The sequence below is a fragment of the Heteronotia binoei genome, chromosome 4 (assembly GCF_032191835.1).
Source record: "Heteronotia binoei isolate CCM8104 ecotype False Entrance Well chromosome 4, APGP_CSIRO_Hbin_v1, whole genome shotgun sequence".
Lineage (NCBI taxonomy): Eukaryota > Metazoa > Chordata > Lepidosauria > Squamata > Gekkonidae > Heteronotia > Heteronotia binoei.
Genome location: NC_083226.1, coordinates 141,169,866 through 141,186,023, shown reverse-complemented (window position 1 = coordinate 141,186,023; position 16,158 = coordinate 141,169,866). Strand labels below are relative to the sequence as shown.

Below are 16,158 nucleotides of genomic sequence, written 5' to 3'. Positions count from 1 at the left end.
TTTTCTTTGGTAGAGGTTGCAGGGAGGGGGGAGGAGAGGGCAAGCTGAAGTCAGGTAAGTTCCCCTACAGAAAACAGCTGCCTTGAGTTAATGAGTGGGAAGACAGCAAGGATGGAGAGGGGCATTCACCCAGAGCCTCTTCTAGAGCCTGTTGTATTTTTCTCCACAACGAGCCTTATTCCTAGTATCAGTATACTGCTCCAATCCACATCCACTTTACTAATCTTTGGTACTGTTTTGATGCCCCAAACAGGGCTGGCACGTCCCAGTTGGCCAAGTAGGCAGCCACCTAGGATGTCCTGTTGCCACAGGGGTAGGCAGCGGGCACCCCCTCCCTGTGGGCACCACCTAAGCCAGCCCAGTAGCATAGCCCACTGGCCTGATGCAGCAGCTGCAGGAGATTTATGCTATGTTTCAGTTCTTTCTGGTTGTTCCAGACTTCTGAAATCCTAAAGCACTGGTTACTGAATGTCCATTTTGGTGACTGTACTGGGTCACTATGTGTAATCTGCCTTGAGTCCCTGTGTAAATAGAAAAATAAGAAACAAACCCAGATGCTTTCAGGAGGTGCCATTTTTCACAGTACATGTAGTGTTAAAAAGAACTGTGTGAATTGACTTTTTAGAGTACCCAGAGTGTGCACATGTGTGCATGTTACATATAATGGAAATGCTTCCATTGTTTCATCTGCCTGTTGCTCTGAGATACAGCTGGAGTAGAAGGTCATGAAATTTAAATTGAAGTATGAAGTCAGATGTTTCTGAAAAGTTGTTTTGTTATATTTATCAGGATTTAATTTCTCTTATAGGCTAACGGATATAGCTTCATCAGTATTGATCATGGACAAGCGGTATCTTTGCTAAAGACTTTTCAGAACACGGTGGAACTCATCATTGTGAGAGAGGGTTCTTAAATACTGTGGAGAAAAGGGAAATGCCAGCATGCTACTTTGAAGGACAAGCAGAATATTTTGATTATTTTTATATGTGAAAAGAACTTTTAAAATTATGTACAGTAATACAATAATGAACTTGTGGTTATAGGGGGAAGAACCACTGTAAAGAACATAAATTAAAGTTTTGGGAATGCGTGTGGTAACAGACCCTTGAATTTTAAACATTGGAGCAATCAACAATCACTCCTCCAAGAACAAACCTGTGGTGGGGTTTTTTTGTACAGATGGTGGGTTTATTTTTGGATAATTCATACCCATTACTAAACTTTGTGTAAAGTTATGAAGAGCCTCAGTTGTAGCCAGTGGACAGATGGCAGGGCTTTCTGTCCTGTAGCTGTGTTTTGCCTTTCTTTTTTGTTCACCTGGTTTTTAATATCTTTGAAACCACTTCTGTAGATGCAGCTAAGAGATATGAAATGTTGGCTTTGCTATGTGCATATTGTATAGATGAATGGGTAGATGGAACGTGGAACTGGCTTTAATTTAAAAAGCCAGGTAAAATGGCAATGAAAGAATGGAATTGAGAAAGGAGGGGAAGATAAGTTAATGCGAGAATGTATATCTACCAGTAGAAAAATGCAATAAAATGTGAAGTCTTTTCAGGAAGACTATAAATATACTTCTGGGAGTTCTACAGGATTGGCTCATATCACATTCATTGGCTGTCTTATTTGCTACATGTAATTCAATTTTGGATGTTTTTTTTTTAATCATGCAGTTGTTTTTTCATCTATATTGTGGAGTTGTACCCAGAGACTCCTTTTTAAAATGAAAATCCCCAGCTTTGTGCAAAATGGTGGTTTTCTTCTGCCTTGTATGAAATACTACATTTTCAATTTATTTATAGTTTTTTATTAAAAATAGAAACTGAAATGGCCAGTTTTTAAGACAGTGTTGCCTGAAACTCATCACATATATCACAGGTGTGCATGTTCCAAACCTTGAATCATTCTGCCAGCAAGAGCCTCATTTTTTTTAATGGAGTTTGTGGCAATGAGCCCTATGAAGAATGGGCTGCCCAGGAGTCAAATGGTGCAGGAAGGTTTAAGGAAGAAATTTTGAACTTGTTTGGCCTTGAATTGCCTTGTTTAGACTAAAAGGAAACAATATGTATGGAGCTAGGTAACCAAAGCCAGTTTCTGTGAGACTGTTGCACAGCGATGGGAGGCTTGCTGTTGGGACGTTGTAGGGCAAGGGGATGGGTACTTGGCACCCACCAGTTTGTAATGATCATTCTCAAAGGGCTGTTCCTACAGGTGACATTAAATGTGAACTAGACACTTCAGAGTCATTAAAGGGTTTCTAACTATATTAATAGTAATTTACCACAGGCTGCCTTTGTTCCTTATTACTTGTATAAACTATTGGATTATACATAATTAATTTTGTTTATGACAAACTTCATGGTTTTTTTCCTCCTTATGTAACTGAGATTGCCTAACTTTAAGGGGTAATAAATAATACATGGTTATTATGGACCAGAGAAAAGTGCCATAGAAGACCAATAACTGTTTTCTCATTTTAGTTTTTTTTTAAAAGGAAGCTAATGATTTATCATTGGAGCAATAGTCAGTTACTGCGATTTTTAATGAAAAAATTGATAGTTTTAAAGAGAAATCTATCAAAAGCACCAGCCTACTATAGTTTATTTTTAAGGACATGGTGGAAGGAGAAAGGTATCTACACACCAGAGGCAGTACTTTTTAAATACACAAGCTCCAATGGTTATTGCACTTCAAAGATGTTATCAACTGCATATTGTACGTGTATAGATTTAATAATTTTAATTGAAACCCTTTAACAACTCTTTGTACATTAATTTTAGTTGATTTTCATTAATATTTACATAGGAATTGTTTTTTTTTATATCAGTAGAAATGTGCTGTATTTTGGATAAATCCACTTATTTTCTGTGTGCTGTTAATCTTTAAAGAAAATGAGAAACGTAACTATATAATGGTGGGCTTCAGTGTTACCTTGCTTCTAAAAGTGTCTTTAATTTCTCTTTGATGGTTTAAAATTTCACATTCACTGCTTTTAATCATACTAGTAAATTCAGCCTTTTAAAGGGAATGCATACAGATAAGTCCTAATTTGACCTGAGACACAAACTGTAATTTTGGGAAGAGCAAAAAGCCTAATCCTGAACTGATTCTTTACTGATTGTAGACTTAATTTAATCAGGTTGAAATGCACTACATTTTATACGATGTATTGTAAACTATGCTGTTATGCTTTAATTGGAATAGTTTTGTATAACAAGGATACTGTTACCAGAAACAATAAATTGTAAATTTAACATAGCAAAAATGTGATGCTTTCTAGCTGTTTGCAATGAACTAAAATAATCTATGAAATATTGATTAGTGTTTTATCCTGAAAAAAAAATCACACACTAAAATACTATTTCATTTCTATATTGAGAGGGACTGGGTTTTTTTGCTGAAAGAAGTTATGGAGGATGCGGCTCATTTGAAATGGAGAAAGAAATACTCTGAAGTCATGGATTCGTAAAGTTTCTCATCCTGTCCAATGAAATACATCTGCAAATTCTGTCTTGGCAAATTCTTTTGCTTGTCAGTTCAGTGCTCTTTTTCATGACAGTTCATTAAAGAATCAGTTCAAATGAAAAAAAAATTCTGGAAGAAAAATCCCAAATATTTATTGTGTAAATATATATATTTTTTACTTTTTTGGACTGGAGTTTCAAATGTATATATACTTGAACACATTATATGAACACAATCATAGCAATAAGCAACACAGAAAACCAAGCATTCATGATTAATTTGCTGTACTACTTTTTCAGAAAGTAATTATTCCCTTGTCAGCAGCTATGTAATGTTTTTATCAATCCAATCAGCGTTTACTCAGCATTCCAAATTTTTGTATATAATTAAATTGTTTCTGAAGTAACACATGGAGAATAGATAATAAACTAATGCTCTTTAAAGTTTGTGTAATTTACTGATTTCACTTTAGAAGAATTTCAAACTGATGTAAATACTTGAATACTCAAAAGGGATTTAGAGACTGTTGAATAACAATAATACCACTCGGGTTTTTTTTCTGTTCAGGCATTTGATAAAGATTGAAAATATTCCTTTTAAAAGCCCTTGCTTTATTTGTCTCAGGATTAATAGTACAATCTTAAATAGAGTTACACTCTTCTGAGTCTATAGTAGTCTTTGAAAAACCAGTGTGGACAGATTGACACACCTTCTGTTTTATGGACGAATCTTGTACAATTACAAGAAAAACATTCTAAAGAACACACCAGAGGCATTGCCCTAACTTCTTCTAAATGAAAGATGCACTGATTTTGTCCCATTTCAGAGATGAGGTGGTGCTATTTTGATACAGAATCCTAGCTGCAAGGTTAACTAACTCTCTTCAGGGTTACTCACAGCCTTCTGCATAGGCCCACAGCATGTCATTAGTTGATATGCTTTCTACCATCTTGTGGCCATTTGGGAAATAGCATTATATTGCAGTATGTTGGTCCTCAACTTGGAGAACTTAGATGATGTTTTAACATCCTGGTGTTAGGTAACTGAACACATGAAACTGCCTTACATTGAATCAGACTCTTGGTCTATCAAAGTCAGTATTGTCTACTCAGACTGGTAACTGCTCTCTCTGTTCTCAAGCAAAGGTCTTTCACATCATTTACGTCCAGATCTTTTAACTGGAAATACTGCAAATTGAACCTGGGACCTCCTGCATGCCAAGCAGATGCTCTACCACTGACCCTCAGCCCCTCCCACACACTCATTCATATCTGGTCTTTCACCCCAATGGGGATCCAAGAGAGCCAGTTTGGTGTAGTGGTTAAGTGCACCGACTCTTATCTGGGAGAAGCGGATTTGATTCCCCACTCCTCCACTTGAAACTACTGGAATGGCCTTGGGTCAGGCATAGCTCTCAGAGTTGTTCTTGAAAGGGTAGCTTCTGTGAGAGCTCTCTCAGCCCCTCTCACCTTACAGGGTGTCTGTTGTGAGGGAGGAAGATAAAGGAGATCTGGAGGGGATATAAATCCAATATTGTCGTCTTCAAGGCAGCTCACATTCTGCTGACCTCACTTGAAGGAGCACTTTCCATCACTGGAGGACAGTACTTAAAACTTTCCTTCACAAGTACATAGAGAAATACAATATGATCTTTATATCCTTGCCTTTCCTGGCTTATTTTTGCCAGCAGTGAAATTGTTGCTGTACTGGTCAACTGAGTGACCAATTCATCTTTGTCAGTGGATTCTTTTGTCAGGGTTTGGTCTGTTAAAAGACACTTGGCTTTGAGGAATTATTTGACACCTTAGTCAGCCGTGCAGCATTGGAGAGGTAGTGCAGATCTCATTCTTTTAATGCAGATGTACTGAGCACACTCAGAGGTTCCAAAATGGGTAGGATCTGAATCCATAATAATAGTTTAAACATAGATGTGCACAGATCATTCAACTCTGCCAAAAGAGTCCCATCCAGCTTCTATTTTACTGTGGAGCTCAGTCATACTGATATCTAACAGACACAATGCCTCATCTTGCTGATGGCTTAAGCTCACACAGGTCCCTATTGGCAGCTGCACCTCTGCCTGAACACCCTCTGCTTGTCTTTGCACAATAAGTTTTATATCCCCACGCACTCGCTATCCCAACAGATTATTGGTTGGAGTTGCCCATCAGGAGGGGTAACTTTGATTCCTAGGGCATTCCTGAAGGTCTTCTCCCTGGCATATGTCAACATCCACCCCATTTTCTCTTGATTACATGAAATCTGTAATCTGTTAGTGGGTGATGTACAAGAGGCTGTTTATCAAACTTTATGTTCTGGTCTCAACTTGGGTATGTCTGTAGCAATACAAACTCCCTGTACTTAAGGATTCTATAACATGGCTTTCTCATAAATAGTTGTCCTCAGACTTCAGAGAACCTGCCTCTGTGCCTTCATGCTTGAGCTACTGCTGATAGTCACTTTCCTACAGAAGCAGCATTTTAGAAACAAAAAAGACTTAGCAAGACAAAATGGCTATGCTTTAGTCAGTGTAGAGCTGGGTTGGTTCTCAGGCTCTTAACAGTCTTATATTCTGAAGGAGGCAGTGGTCAGTGGTTCTTTTCAACTCTATATTAGATCTTACTCATTTTGGAACCTCTGAGTGTGCTTAGTACATCTGCATTAAAAGAATGATATCTGCACTGTCTTTCCAGTGCTGCGGGGCTGACTAGACCCACTGACTATAGGAATCGGGCTCTCAACTCAGAAGTCCTTAAAAATTATGTTAATACAGTATTGTATCTAGACTGGACTCACTATGTTCAGCAGTTGGAACTGACAATACAACAGATAGAAGAATTAGAATCACTCAGTGTTGATATTCAATTCTCTGTCTAATCTGAGCTATGGGTCCTGAATAGTCTCAGTCCCAACTTATTTATTATATTAGATTTATAACCCACCCTTTCCCAAATGGGCTCTGAGCAGGTAGCAATAATACAAAGTTAAAATCAGATTCATGTAATAAAACAATGCGTCTAAAAACAAACAAATTCTGTAGTTGGTGGTACCAGTTGCCTCCACTCCTCCCATACATCCTCCAGCTGGTATATGATAAATGACTTGACAGTTATTTCATCAGGGCCCCTGCAGCAGGGAGGCCACAGAGTAGCAAAACGTCCACCATCTCAGTTGAATGCCTGGTAGAACAGCTCTGTCTTACAGGCCCTGCAAAACCGGGAATACAATGTTGATATTCTGGTTTTATGTTCAATTGGTCATCATGTACTAGGTAAATCCTTTGACTTTTACTTGTGTGGTATTTGTCTGTTTTCTGTCTCTTTGTTTTTGCGGTAGTTTAACCTATCTTAATTAAAAACTCTGTTATTGGACAGAGTTAGCATCCAGCAGTGGTCATGGAAGATCATATTGTCCCTTGTATGAAATGCTATGCCAGCTCAGAACTCAGCATTCTGTAAACTGGCTCAGTGGTAGAGCATGGGAAGCAGAAGGTCCCAGGTTCAATCCCTGGCATCTCCAAAAAAGGGTCCAGGCAAATAGGTGTGAAAAGCCTCAGCTTGAGACCCTGGAGAGCCGCTGCCAGTCTGAGAAGACAATACTGACTTTGATGGACCAAAGGTCTGATTCAGTATAAGGCAGCTTCATATGTTCAAGAGATTATTTCCATTCTGATGGTTGTCGCAGTCAGGCAGAAAAATAGAGGAAGCAGTGGGAATTCAGGCAAAAGCTTCCCTCTCTGGACGCAGTTGTACACCACTTAAGGCAGCAATGGCAGCTTCTTAAGGCTATGCTCATTCCATAGGAACAATAACTGCATAAATTAAGAGCAAGGCAGGAAGATGATACAGTCCAAGTATGTGTTTGTCCTTTATCTGAGGTGTTCTGGACTGTTTCTTCCTAACTAGATGCCAGTTGGTTACAAACAAAGGAAAGTGGTGGGGATGAATGAGTTTATACAAAGGAAGCCAGAAGGACCAGCAGTTCCATAAATAGATGTATTACTTTGCTTATGCAGAACACAGATTAAAACAAGTCGTAGTCAAAACAGCAAATGATCCAGCCCTGACTTGGAAAGCCCAGGCAAGCCCGATCTTTGTAAGATCTTGGAAGTTAAGCATGGCCAGCTCAAGCAAGTTTTTGGATGTGGAGACCTCCTTGAAATACCAGGAGTCAGGAAGACTGGGGCAGGCTTTATTCAGCCACCTCTCTGAATATCCTCAAGGTCCCCAGTAGGGGTCAGTCATCTGAAGGTGCCCTGATTCCCAGGTGCACGCGCACACACGCACATGAGCGAGAGAAAGAGCAAACAATACAAGAATCAAGATAAGCCAAGAGGTTTATTTTATTTCTTACTTACTCTAGTGTTAGCTACTCCTGATTTCTGTTAAGCCCAAGCCTGATCATGCTGCATCTGCATATTCATTCCAGCTCAGCAACTTCACACTGGACTCTCTCCCTTTGATGAATTCCTGTTGATATATGCAGCCTTTAAATTTATCACTGAATGTACTGAGAGGTTGAAATGCTTGTCCACTGACATCTGAAGGAGTATTTACTGCAAATCAACTTGGTTGTGATATGTGAAAACGAAACTTCTTCTGACCCTTTATACAATTAAGTGAAATTAGTATGTAACAAAGTTGTACTCATTAGTATTCTTTTCTTCCTTATTTTTGTTGTTGTTTTTCCTTTCTACCAGTTGAGTTTTAGATTAATAGATTTTTGGGTGCAGGAACCTAGGTATTTTTTCTCATGCAACTTTTACAAGATGCCATGCACACTGATGACCCTGTTACTACCACCATTAGAAAACAGAACTATAACACTACTGCTCTGCTTCTCCAGAAGCCCACTTGAGACAGCTTATAATTTTAAAACAGTATAAAAATAAACCAGCAGAAGCCATCTGTCTATTTGGAGAAAATATCAGTCCCATGTGTTTCTATTTCCTGTCACATTTTAAAATCTTGCCTTTCCTCCAAATAGCGCAGAGTATTTTCCCCTTTCTCCATTTCATCATTTTACCAACATAGTAAGACAAGTTATGCAGACAGTGGCCACACAGTGAGATACCGGCCAAAGTGGGGTTTTGAACCCCATGCCACATACTGGTGCCTGTATTTTCCACAAAGAATACCCGGACTGAAAGGCGTTCAGATTTGTTTTTATTTAAAAACTTTATTGCAATAAAAATAAAAACAATTTACAGATAAAAGTATTGATATTAAACATTTTTTCATTCCTCTTGCAATAAGATCTCTTCATTAGCTTACAATAGCAATAAATGATAACTAAATAACAACAAAATTGTTATTTCAGATTTGTTTTTAACCACAATAGACGTTCTCTTCACTCCCACTAGCAGTCGGGAGAATACTGATGTAGCGCGCCGCCTGTCCATCAATCCCCACTTAACCTTCACCTGGAACGGGAGGAGGAGTTGCACCGAGTTCAATTGGGATCCGCCATACCGGCGCTTTGATAGTAGAGGGCAATCGCGTGCTTCGAAGAGCGCGAGCGTCCGCGTACTCTAGGAAGAGACGTGGCTTTTGCTCTGTGGTAACTTCCGTCTTCTCGGGTGCATGTTGCTTGAGCTCGCAAAGTGCAGCTGCCGCCATCATGCTGAACAGCGGAGGCATCGGGGTGCCCCTGGGTTTCCCCTTGACTCCTACCTCGGTTATCCAGGTCACTAATTTATCTTCAGCGGTCACTAGTGAGCAGATGCGGACGCTCTTCGGTTTCTTAGGCGACATCGAGGAGTTGCGACTCTACCCTCCGGAGTAAGTGAGGCCTGACCGGGCCTTCGGGGCCATAGAGAATAGCAGGAACGAAAGGCTGAGAAGGGGAGGGGGGGAACTGACCGGAAGCCTTGTCTGCCATCTTGCTTGCGGGAGTTGGTAACATGCATTGCGCTGAATGATCTTTATGAAAGAAAGGGATTGCCCGAAGTTAAGATGGTGGCCGGTGGCGGGTTTCTCACCCCCTCAGCGTTAGCCCTCCCTCCACCTTGGGCCAAAATTTCCATTCAGTAGTAGGTCTTTCAGGCCCCTCCCCGTCTATGGGAATTGTTGCTGGGAAATGCAGCCTAGTGCTCCGTTTGTGAAAAAACTCAGGGCGAGGTCACCTTAATATTGGTCCTTTGATAGGTGTGAGAGCCTTTTAGTTGGGGTTTGTGCTCGCGTCCATCTTATTCCCTCAAGGCGCTCTTTGAATCTCTCTTCTTTTTACGCCCTCAGCCCCAGCTCTACTTAAGCTCCCTGAAAGGTTTAAGACTTAAATAAAGAAAATTAGAAACGCCAGGCTGCAAGCCCTCGCACACGTACGCGGGAATAAGTCCCATTTAAATTAATGGGGCTTATTTCCAGAAAAGTGTAATGGAATTTGAGAAATAAAATTAAGACAGAAAACAAGACGGAGTTTTTCCTCGTAAGCACTTAAAGAAAACTTCAGTGGTGAAAATGAAAAAAAGGCCACATACGTTTGGAGCCATTCTGTTATTAGCATTCTGTCCCTAGATCTCTCATGAGCGTAGTTAATGATGAGAGGCCTCTTTTCATATATGGGGCTTTTAATATTCATCAACAAACTGTCCGTGGGCGTGGGAAAGCTCTTTTCTGTTTTGAAGTTGTTTCTTCAAATGTTTTTTTAAAGTAATGTGTTGCCTAAATCAACTAGGAATGTGATTTATTTCATTTAATCTACTACTAAAACCATTGTTAATTATTTTTGTTAAGAAAAATCAGTGTGTGAATGTGCTCCAGTGTCAGTCCAGTAAGAGTAAGGCAGGCATTTGGAAAACGCATATTCCACAAGTGTAGATGATCCAGGAATGTATAAGTGATCCGAAACCAGTTTTCCAAGACTTGGGAAACATTTATACAGTAAACAAATTCTTATAGTTTAATTGTTTAAACATTTGTTGTTTAACATTCCTAATCTGAATGGAACACCAACAGCTTCAAATCCTAACACGGGTATCAAACATGTAGTCTGGGGGCTGAATCAGGCTCCTGGAGGGTTCCTATCAGGCCCCGGAGCAACTGGCTGTCATCTGCTTCCTTCTCCCTATATCTTGCTTCCTTCTGCATGACAGTTTGCGAGGCTTGCTCAATTGCACAGGAACTAAAGAGCAAAACCTCAATTTTCTCTTTTGGCTGAGGCTCCTCCCTTGGGGAGGAAGAGGCAGAGCTTGTTTTTCCAGTCTCTCTCAATTGCACAGTAGAGCTACTGAGCCAAGCCTCTCTTCCTTCTATTGGCTGAAGCTCCCCCCCCCCCAGTCCCTTGGGGAAGGAAGGAAAGAGCCAGAGCTTCCTTTGCCCAGTTCCCTGGATCCCATGGGAGAAATACAAAGAAAGCATTTTTAAGACTGAGTGCTAATGTTTTAAGCATGTTTTAAGTTTTTTTAAAAATATATATATTTAATGTGTTTGTCTGTATAAAGGACAGACTGTATAAAGGAGATAGCTCTGCTACCTAATCTTAAATAGGTACACACATGGTGCAGCCTGACATGGCTCGGCCCGACAAGGTCTCATTTATGTCATATCCAGCCCTCATAACAAATAAGTTTGACACCCCTTTCTAACATGTCCCAAGTAGTTTTATAATATGTTTTAATTACCATATTTAAATTCCTATAGATTGATTGATGTAAGATGCAGTAAAGCCTCGCCTAAACGTATAAGCTTTAATACATGTGAATACCAAACATTTTAATATTTTACAGTGATATTTCTTTTTTAATATTCTACATCTGTGATAAAATACCACAGAAGATTCAGATTGCATGCCCTATGATGTATGCATAGCTGAATGTTCAAAATCAGCTGAATCTACTGATTTAGAATTTAAAAAAATTATTTGATAGAAAAATCAAGAGTAAGTTCCATTGATGGGTCACTGCCTCCAGCCCACAGTTGCCTTAAACTGGAGTAGGACATTTAGTTCGATCTTGTTAGCTGTAAGAATATCCCATCGGTTTCTTAATCTGGAATACAATATGTTTACTTTCACATAGACATATCTAAGTAAATATGTATAGCTACATATTGGTTTAGAATGCTTAAAATCTGGAAAGACACTTAATTGGAAAACTAGCTACTGCTATTTAATTTTTAAAAAAAACTGAAATCTTGTTTTTATCGTTCAGAAAAGATCCAGAACATCTTACAATCGAATTTAAAATCACAGTTCTGACCAGCTAAATGTTAAAACCATAAACAGCTAATATTGAACAAAATACAGTTATTTAAAACATTGAAAGCCATTTAAAAACAAAACAATGCTTTGTATTATTTCCTAATTAGAGTAGCCTCCTAAAACTCTTCAGAAGCCTATCTCAAAGCATTAGAACTGCCTTCAGAAAGGCCAGAAATTGAGCCTTGGCTATTCTTACAAGTCTGCGGTCGGGGGCTGATTAAAGACCCTTCTGAGATGACTATTGTTTTGTCAAGGAAACATATGGGGAAATACAGTCCTTCAAGTATGAGGTTTGTGAAAAAACTTTAAAGACAAGAAATAGCACGTTGAATTTCATTTGGAAACATTTACTGTAACATGGTTCAGTGTGGCTAAAGTGAAGATAATTCCCATGCTAGATATAGTTGAAAAAAGCACTTTTGACTGTCACACTAACATATTGTTCCAACAAAAGGGCTGAGCCCAACAAGACTCTCAGTCTCTTAACTGAATCTGTAAAAGAAAGGTTAGCTTCATTCAAAGGTAGAGCAATTTCTTCTAAAACAGACTTATCTACTAGCATCAACTCTGTTTTTTCAGGATTTACCTTTGCATGTTCTCCCCAGTGATGTTGATTTTCTGAGACAACATGACTTGTAAGAATAGAATTGTAACATTCTTTATTGGAACAATACTTGTAAAAATGTAAAAACCGTGTAGTACTTCTCTTGCATTTTGTTAACATTTAAAGAAAAACTGAAGTCACTGAAAACTATTTACATGCCAACTTTATTATGCTGAAAGAACTGTGTATGATATTATTTATGTTTATTGAAATCATTTGTTTGCTGCCATGAGCTATTAGAATTGCACTTAAAATACTGATAAATACATGTAAAATATTTAAAACAAAACGCACAGGCACAAACAGGAAGGAGAGCCAATGAGAGTTAGTGAGGGAATACCAAACATAACAACAACAGCTGTGGGTACAGTTCATCTATGTCAACACTAATTTAGCTCTCTAGGAAAGACCTTTGAGGCACAGTTTTGTTGTCACTCATTATAGCAGGGATGTCAAACATACACCCTGCAGACTGGATCCAGCCTTTGCAAGGCTCAGATCTGGTCCACGAGCAGCTTCTGTTTCCTTTTCGAGGGATGCTGCTGCTTTCCCCCCAGTTCTCTCAGTGGTTCTTCACTTCCTGCCTCTTTCTTCCCCCGCTCCCCCAGACTGAGAGTGAGAAAGCGCTCTTTGGCTGCTTCCTGCTTCATGTGGGAGACATACAAAGACAAGTGTCTCTCTCTCACCTCCCCTGTCTCACAGAGAGAGAGAGAGCAAGAGCACTTCTGCTTCCTTCTTCAGGGCTGCTCCTCCTCTTTTGGGGAGGAAGGGAGGGAAGAGGGAGGGAGGGAGGGGAAAACAAGTTGGAGTCCCATGGCAGTTTTAAGCATTTTATTCCAGGTATAAGTATTTGGGTGCAAGCATACTTCTTCAGAGTTAGGGAGGATGGATGGATTCTTCTGACAAGCACAATTTACACTGAGGAAATTATTTTGGTTTATTCTGAAAAGTCTTTTTTTTAAAAAAATATATCTCTGTTCCTATCTGGATTTTAATTTTTTTCCCTAAAAAGACCCTTATTAGGAATTTGAACACTTGGATTGGTCCTTGTATCTTGAAGAGTGGAGTGATTTTAGATGCCAAATGATAATAGCACACATTGGTAATGAGACTGGAAAACTAGATCTCAATTCAGTCCTGGAGGATGCATATACTTGAGCTTCATTATCAGTTGCAGTTCAGCAATCTCTTTCTAATGTCCCTTTGAAATTCCTTTGTAAGAGCACTGCTCCTCTAAGGTCAGCAACTGAATGTTGTGGTTTCTAATGTCAGACTTATGTCCATTTATTCTTTGAATCCTCTTGGATGGATTTGAGACTAGATTTCCTTTCTGATTACCAATGCTGGTATCTCCATTCCTACTACGCTGAGTATCAAACCTAATCCAATCAAGTCTGCTGATGAAGTGTGCTTTTAGCACAAGAAAACTTACGTTCTCAGTAAAACTTTGTTGGTCTTAAAGGTGCTACTGGACTCCAACTTTGTTCTGAGCCTGCTGCTGTCATTTATCTGCTATTGCTATTCAACATCTGAAATCATCTTTATAAAGTTTATAACTGGTACCTCATACTACATTTTATGGCCCTTGCTCAACAAAGCAACAGTAATGTCTTAAAGCCTTACGCGGCCTGGGACTGACATACCTGCGGGACCGCCTCTCCCTATATGAGCCCCAAAGACTGTTGCGATCTGCCAGTCAACATCTTCTGGCCATCCCTGGGACAAAGAATTTCCGTCTTGCCTCAACCAGGTCCAAGGCTTTTTTGGCCCTGGCCCCAGCCTGGTGGAATCAGCTCCCCATGGAGATCCGGGTCCTACCGGACCTGTTGCCATTCTGTAGGGCCTGTAAGACAGAGCTGTTCCACCGGGCCTTCGGTTGAGGCAAGTGGGCGTCCTCTTCTCTTATTGTTCAGCCATCTGCTGCCTTCCCCTGCAATGATTTACCATCTGAATTATTATACTCGTGCTGATAACTGTGTTTTATCTGCAAAATGTGCCTGTCCCACCTGTATTATATTTTTTATTGAATTACATGGTGTTTAGTTGTAGAGTATTAATGTTATTGTTATATTTTAATTGTTTTAATGCTTGTAATCTGCCCTGAGCCCATATGGGGGAGGGTGGAATATAAATCTGCTAAATAAATAAAATGTCAGATGTGACCCTTATAACAATGAGTTCAATGCTTCTGCTCTATAGCCTTAGTTGCATTACTTGGTTGTTCCATATCAGACTACAATACCACTTCTACCAAGTGACAAAAGATATATTCAGCCAATTAGGTGAATTCATAACTTGATTTTTTATTTTGACTATTATACAGATTAGTACTTTTATTCCCCACCACCAGTTTAGAAATCAATGAAATATACAAATGTTCTCTCACACGATGGTGGGGCGATAATCATCTGAAAAAGATTTATTACAACTTGGAAGCTGTCATCCTTGTTGTATTTTGGTGTTGGCAATAATAGTATTGACAATAATTTTGTGTACAAAGAATCTTTAAAAATGGAAAATTTTTCTGTTAGGGAGGCATAGCAATGGAAATGATTTTTTCCATATATTCCCCCCCCCCCTCCCTTCCATTCCCTTTCCCTATCTGCTTCTGTGGTTCTTTCTTGTTTTCAGCATCCAGACCCAAGACAAAGGTGGCTGGAGGCTTTTTTAAAGAGATACAAAGCTAGTTGTCATCACCATATTGATGATATCCTACCCCATAATCACATGCAGTGGTTTTAAATAAATTTATAGGAAAAGCATAGGAAATAGAGCAAATCCCTGTGGCATCCAGCAGGTTAAATCCCAAATAACAGTCTTTAGAACCACCACTATTTGAACTTGGTTTGATAGAAAAGATTTAAACCACCTCGTTGCTGGTCCTTTTATTCTCTACTCTTTTCTTCAAGTGCCTCAAGCAGCAGAGAAAATTTACTCTTATCAGTGTGGAAACAAAGATTATCTAGCAGAGCAACTAAGGCTGTAATTGACCAATAACTGGGGCTGAAGGCAGATTGAATGTTTAGGAGTAATAATATTAAATTAATATTACAGCAATGATGTTGTTTCTGTTACTAGGCTTCTTAAGCAGGAGAAAACAAAGACACCCCAATAGAGTTTTAAAGTGTTGCTAGGGGAAAAAAATTACAGTAGAATTCCCTACATCCCCTCCCGTATACCCTTAATAATCTGTGGTGTGTGATTACACATTTGTAAATTGTAATTGTGTAATTATTGAATGTTTGCTATCTGCAAGCATCCAATTAATATACAAGTTAGATGAGTGTGGCTGGAATGCAGTCTTAAGCAGTCAAGTGGGAACTAATAACTGTTAAATCGTTCTGATTTCTGTGCAAGATGAAAGATTTAATAAGTGTCTAATGTAAAACCTTTGCCATACTTCCAGAGTATGAGAAGTCTTTCTTGTTCACATCTGGTGTAGTTAGTAGTCTGAATATTTTGCTTGCTTGTCTAACAGGTTCAGGCTGAGTGGGAGCATAGGCATGGATAACTGGGTGGTGTATTGTTGCTGGACAGCCTATTATGATCTGTTGTGCTCCCTCAATGCCTATGGTAGTCTTGTGTGATGGAAGCATGGTAGACTGGAACAGCCTGTGCTCTTGGTCCTGCCTGATTCCCTTGGTACAACTAAAATTCCATTGTATACACTCCTGCACTTTTCTCAGTGCCACTTTAGCAGGGATGTTGGCTGTTGCTGTTCAAGCACAGGGTTGAGGAAAGTTCAAGCACAGGGGTGCAGCAGAATATAGGATTGGACTCTGGGTCTTCAGGCCTGAAGTGCAGAGCCAGGACCTGGACTACTGAGTCACTTTTAAAAATTTGACTTAAGTTGCACAAGCTTCGTGTTACTGTAAGCAAGCATATATCCC

General features: G+C 39.4%; 2 protein-coding genes across 4 annotated transcripts in view; both read left to right on the top strand.

Moving 5' to 3' along the window:
• ERBIN (erbb2 interacting protein) overlaps positions 1 to 3,908 on the top strand; it is a 128,568-nt gene extending 124,660 nt beyond the window's left edge. For both annotated transcript variants that reach the window (XM_060235900.1, XM_060235899.1), the window contains one exon: positions 809 to 3,908. In XM_060235900.1, coding sequence (XP_060091883.1) covers positions 809 to 913 — 105 coding nt within the window. In that variant the 3' untranslated portion in view covers positions 914 to 3,908. The remainder of the gene's footprint in view (positions 1 to 808) is intronic.
• A 5,005-nt stretch (positions 3,909 to 8,913) lies between these two features.
• Positions 8,914 to 16,158, top strand: part of SREK1 (splicing regulatory glutamic acid and lysine rich protein 1) — a 49,753-nt gene continuing 42,508 nt past the window's right edge. The window contains exon 1 of one of the 2 annotated variants that reach the window (XM_060235897.1): positions 8,914 to 9,245. In XM_060235897.1, coding sequence (XP_060091880.1) covers positions 9,085 to 9,245 — 161 coding nt within the window. In that variant the 5' untranslated portion in view covers positions 8,914 to 9,084. The remainder of the gene's footprint in view (positions 9,246 to 16,158) is intronic. The other variant, XM_060235898.1, reaches the window with a different exon arrangement.